Here is a 5,357-nt window from a genome sequence, read left to right as displayed (position 1 = left end):
AGAGGGGCAGAGACGAGGACAGAGCAGTGCAGGAAGGACTTGCTAAGAGTGTCAACAGATCCTGTCCCAGCCATTGTTCTGCTCTGGGCCATAACTTCCCTCGCTCACAAAAAAGAAATCAGAGGGAAATGCCTCTGGCTAGCTGAGAGCAGAGTATCAAACCAAGTGATCAGAGGCTTCTTAATTTTCTGCCCCCTTTTTTTTTTTACCTCTCTATTTTTTTCTTTTTGAGAAGCACCTAGTTGTTCCACTTAAAATAAGACTAGAGGGACTACATGTGAATATTAGATTTTTAGGTTACACTCGCTGCTATGTGGGTTACACTCATACTGCTGCATTGGAGACTCAATGCCAGTAAATTATCCTGAAGGTAGAAACAAAGAACAAATGATCAAAAGTGTGCATATGTTAAATTATGGTTAATGAGAATGGTAAAAAGCTAACATGCTGAAGAACTAACTGCATACTGAACCAGCTCGTACACAATCATGAGATAAGACTGAGGCAAAGAAGAAGAATATATGCAAAAAAAAAAAGTCCTACAGGACTAATCTTACCTATCAAAACCTCTTTTTCCTCAATTATAACAGCTTCCCAAGGTAGGAGGAACCAGTGCTCACTGAACAAATGCACATACATGATTTCCCAGATCTGGTTATGCTGGTTTACCCCCTTTATCTTGAATTGTAGTACTGAAAACCCATCCCCATTGCCAGTTTCACCACACAACTACAGCAAGAAAAAAAACCCCAAACAAACAGGGTGCTGTAACAAAAGGCAGAAATTGGCTGCAAATATCTGGAATTTAAATACAGTCCAAGTGGAAAAGTAAGAATAGCAGCATAAAATACAGTTGCAGGTCACAGAATCCAAGAAACATATAATGCTTTGTTTGCCACAACATGTGAACAAGAGATTGTGGATGCACTTGTCCTCGTGCAACTGTATGCCAGGAGAAGATAAAGCACAGTAATTATAAACTTGAATTGTTTGGAAATAATCTAATCATCCCTGTTTTGCAAGTATAAAAGATCTTATCAATTAACAGCATGAGTCACATCAAAAAGCTAAATCACCTTCAAATACAGAAGATACTTTCCAATACAAACATTTAAGGTACCCAAGACCAGCCAGCAATCTGTGTTGTTTGTAGAAAAGCACTGTTCTGTGTCAGTACACCACATTTAAGTCTAAACCAGAAGTTACTACTAAATATTTTAGCCTAATGGGCTGTATAATAAAGAAATGGAAGCCACATAAATTGTTACTTGCATAAAAAGCAGAAAATATTCCACAGCATCATCAGCTCCCATTATTTTACCAAAGTTTGGGGTTTCTTTTTGAAATGGATTCCAAAGTGACCTTGACTCATACCGTTAGCTTTATCTCCCAAGGAAATGAATCTACCTTGTTTGAGGTCAAAACAAGAGATGACACAGTTTCATAGGTAAACAGGAAGAGGACAATGGGTTACCCTGAATTTTACCAAAGGATTAAAAGAATGCAAGCTTACTTCCCAGAGTTCATAGATTTCTTTTCTGAGGTCCTCTGATAGAAGCTGGGTCAGTTGTTGCATAGCTGCCTGAAAAAAAAAAAAAAAAAAAGCAGCCATTGCAATTTATCCATTTTTTGAGCAAGCACATTTTTATCATTATCTTTTTTTGAGGAATTAACTAATTGTTACCAAGTTTGTAGAAACATGCACTACACGGTATATTATTCTAAAGTGCATGTGTACATAAATCTGCCAGAGAAACAGTAGGACCACTCAGTGAAGAATCTTTTCTGGGAGCTGCTTAAGTAAATTGTTAGAAAACTAGTCTAAAACACAAGAAAAGCAACCTGAAAGTGCATCCAATATCTTCAAGAGTCCAAAAATAAGCCCAGAGCAAACCAGGCAAGTCAAATACCAAGGAACTGCCTTCAATTATCAGCTCTGCCTTCCAGATTTACCTAGTGGAGGCAACATTTGAACTTAACAGGTTATAGGTGCAGTTCATAAAAGCAGCTTCAAAACACCAACTCCTAGTGTTGACAAGCAACTGCCCCTTCCCAAACACTCAACTTGCACATTTCCACTAGCAGGGCTGAGAACAGCTACTGACTGTCAGGCAGGCAACACAACATAAGCCTTTAAAAAATGTCCAATTGTGAAAAACAGAAAGGAAAAAAATCCATTTAATACCCTGCAGCAATAAAACACAGTGCTCCCAGACTGAGATACCATTTGTTCAACAATAAAAATCTTGGTACAAGGTTTAACACAGTATCAAACTGATGATATAACCAGCAAGCAGAAATTGTTCTGCATGCTCTTCGTGCTCGCCCAGCTGATCAGTCTCATTTCTGTGCTATTTCTACTGTTTTCCTAGTAACACTAAGGGTTGCTCCCAAAACAACTGACATCACAGGTAAGACAAAGGTTTTGTGCCACGATTGTTCCTCCACTTCAAATACAGGGTGTAGTTTCACAATATGGCTGAACTGAATCAGCTGCTCCCCACCACTGAAGCATCAAGGTCTCATTCCTCTGCACCTCCTTCCAGCTCTGGAGCTCATCAGATTTGAAGGTTAGCAGGGCAAAATGACTTACCCGGCAAAAAAAACAACCCAAACCATCCCAAACAAAAAAAATCTAAACTTTTTTTTTTTTAATCAAGTTAATTTTCTGCTGCCTTAGCCTTGGTGAGACTAGCTGATTAAACTTACTGCACAAGCAGCAAACTTCAGAACCACCTCAACATCAGCTGCAGAGCAAAGGAAGAAAAAGGAGAACTCTGCAGCGGCAGGAGCATACTGGTAATTCAGCTCAAGCCACCTCATGAAACTGTTACCCTTGGTGTATTTTTATAACAAACTATTTCAGAGTCAGCCTACATGTTTAATGCTTGACCCTGTTTCCCACAAGGTCAACAGCAAAGTCCTCACTCAGTGAAATGGGAGCAGAAGGAGCGGCAAATAAACATACTTAGGCATCAAAACATCTTTTTCATTGCCTAATACAAATGAGAATTCCCTCTAGGCAAAGTTGAAGCCTGATCTTTGGTGAAAAAACAACCTTTGGAGGCTTCTGGGAAAGAGGTTTGGGCTTTTTTTTTTTGTTTCGTGTAAGAACACGCTAGGAAGTACACTGGAAAAAAAAGAAATACCAAAATTGCAGTCAGTAAAGACAGTACTTCAAGAACGCCGAGTATCCCTTTGATTTTTAATTTCCACTTCTTAGCAAAGAGCTTACTCCTAGAGTCAGTCATAGCCCCCCCCAAGCCCAAGTTTTAAACAGGTAAGCATAAAAGTGGATGGGTGGGGAAAATAATCACCACAATGTTTTTTACAGTCTTTGAAGAGATAGTTGTAGCCCCTAAAGAGTTTCCGAGGCATCACGTTGCCCTCTAGCTGTGGCTGGAGGAGTGGTTTACATTTTCTTCAAATGCAACAAACCAGAAACGACAAACCAACAGTTTGGTTACGTACAAGGCCAAAAATAAAGTAACTGCAGGCACGCTGCACTCCAAGACTCATGACAAAAAAAAAAAACCCAGACACCTGTGTCTGGAGTCCTGTGCAAATGGTTTAAATAAAGTCTCTGTCACAACCACACGATCTGGCACCACACAAATGATCTGCCACGAACTGTCATCCACCCTTCTCAGTGCACCTAATCCCTGCTCCCCACCTCTTAGTAAGGCTCATCAACGTGACTAATTCAGGCTACCAAAAATCCAGCCAGTTCAGGAATAAATGGCCAACGTGAAGATTACTTCAAAGGTTCTCCTTCCTAACTTTGAACTTGGTGATGTTACATGTACAAAAATCATGACTTGAAAACTTTGGTTGTTTGTGGCACACTTGTCCAACACCAGCGACAGTATTATGTTGCTTCACTACCACCAGAACATTAAAAACATGCAGAACGCTTTGCAGACATGGCTCTGCCCCTTATGTCCATACCTCTTCTCTCCTGTGTTTCTCCTCTTTTGAGATATTATCTGCAGGAGCAATATCTCCAACAATGCATTCAGCCATATCGTGAACCAAAGCTAACCGTATGCATCTGACAAGAAGCAAAGACAGAACAATTAGTTTCAGAGCATTTTAACGTTATCTTGTTATTCATAAAGCTGAGAGACTGCATAACTTATCCCTTTCATGTATTTTACAGGGTTTTGCTGTGGTTTTTTTTTTATTTTACATAACACTTTTCAATTCTTTGCTAAGGGAAGTAGTTTCCACCTCGACATGATTTTAAATCCCGATTTCTAGCTACTTGCTGCTTGTAAATGTAGATCCAAGTATAAATACAGTTTGTACAAGAGCATAGCATTCAAAAATAATGTACTTAGCTTTTGTACGCTCAGCTTTCGGAGATGTTGTGATAACTAACTACATTGCACACTTCACATTAACGCTGCAACGTTGGTGGAAGGTAATCTGATTGGAGCCATCCCAAATTCAATATATAATCTGACACTCACAGCTCCGTAGCTATGTCAGTCTGCAGCAGAATACTCAAAAAAGCCTTCACTATTTTCATCAGCTCCTGAAGGGACAAAGCAAGCATGATCCCGTACTAGACTTGACAACTCATTCAATACTAATGATGCTTTCTCTTCTACCGTTTTTTGATTTCTGAGGCTCCTGACTGCTGCTGACTGCCAAGTCTGTCAAAATCCACACGGTGTACAGCTTTGCCTTTGCTGTCTGTTGCTTCAAACTGTTTTTTAACTGAGTGTCTTCAGCTTGCTTACTTATGGCTTGAGAGAAGGCCAGCTCAGAGCCTCTGCATTAACGACTTGCCTCAGCACCTGGAATTTAGCAATGAAAAGTCTTTAGCCCCTTTCAGCTCTCCAGGTAAACAGCACCCTGTCCAAAGGATGGAGGGAAAAGAAAAGGGGAAAGGATTTCAAACTCCTTCAGGGTGCCTTAAAAGCTCTTCCTCATGACGACAGCTATTTTAAGTGCTTTGGTTGCAACTCTCCCACAACACTGACAGGTGGTCGCAATAACCTGAGGCAGTCTCACCTGTCCTTGTTAAGGCTCTTGTCTTCGGTCACCAAAGCCATCATCGCCATCCTGTACATATGGTCGGATACACTCTCTGGCTTCGCCACGTTCCGGTACACCCATCCCGTCCGCGGTACTCTCTGTGTGAGGAGAGCGTCACAGCAACGTAAACGTTAAAACCTTAGGTTTTGAAGGACCGCACTTCAGAGACGCCAGTAGAAATTCTGCCCCACCGTGACCTCCGTGCTCCGGGGAGCTTTGATGCTTCCGGGAAACACCCGCCCCAACGACCGTGCTCCCCCGAGGCTGTCACGGGATGCCGTTACCTTGCTGTTCACAGGCAAGGAAAACGCACC

The 5,357-nt window shown here is 41.2% G+C and overlaps 1 protein-coding gene across 1 annotated transcript in view; it reads right to left on the bottom strand.

Annotated features, from left to right (window-relative positions):
- Positions 1–5,357, bottom strand: part of HDDC2 (HD domain containing 2) — a 10,864-nt gene that overhangs the window by 3,522 nt on the left and 1,985 nt on the right. Inside the window, exons 2-4 of the mRNA XM_009325679.1 lie at positions 5,020–5,141; positions 3,949–4,051; positions 1,514–1,582 (exon numbers count right to left, since the gene is read on the bottom strand). Of these exons, the coding sequence (XP_009323954.1) occupies positions 1,514–1,582; positions 3,949–4,051; positions 5,020–5,141 (294 nt within the window). The remainder of the gene's footprint in view (positions 1–1,513; positions 1,583–3,948; positions 4,052–5,019; positions 5,142–5,357) is intronic.

The sequence above is a fragment of the Pygoscelis adeliae genome, unplaced genomic scaffold (assembly GCF_000699105.1).
Source record: "Pygoscelis adeliae isolate BGI_AS28 unplaced genomic scaffold, ASM69910v1 Scaffold54, whole genome shotgun sequence".
Classification (NCBI taxonomy): Eukaryota; Metazoa; Chordata; class Aves; order Sphenisciformes; family Spheniscidae; genus Pygoscelis; species Pygoscelis adeliae.
This window is presented reverse-complemented; position numbering and strand designations above follow the sequence as displayed.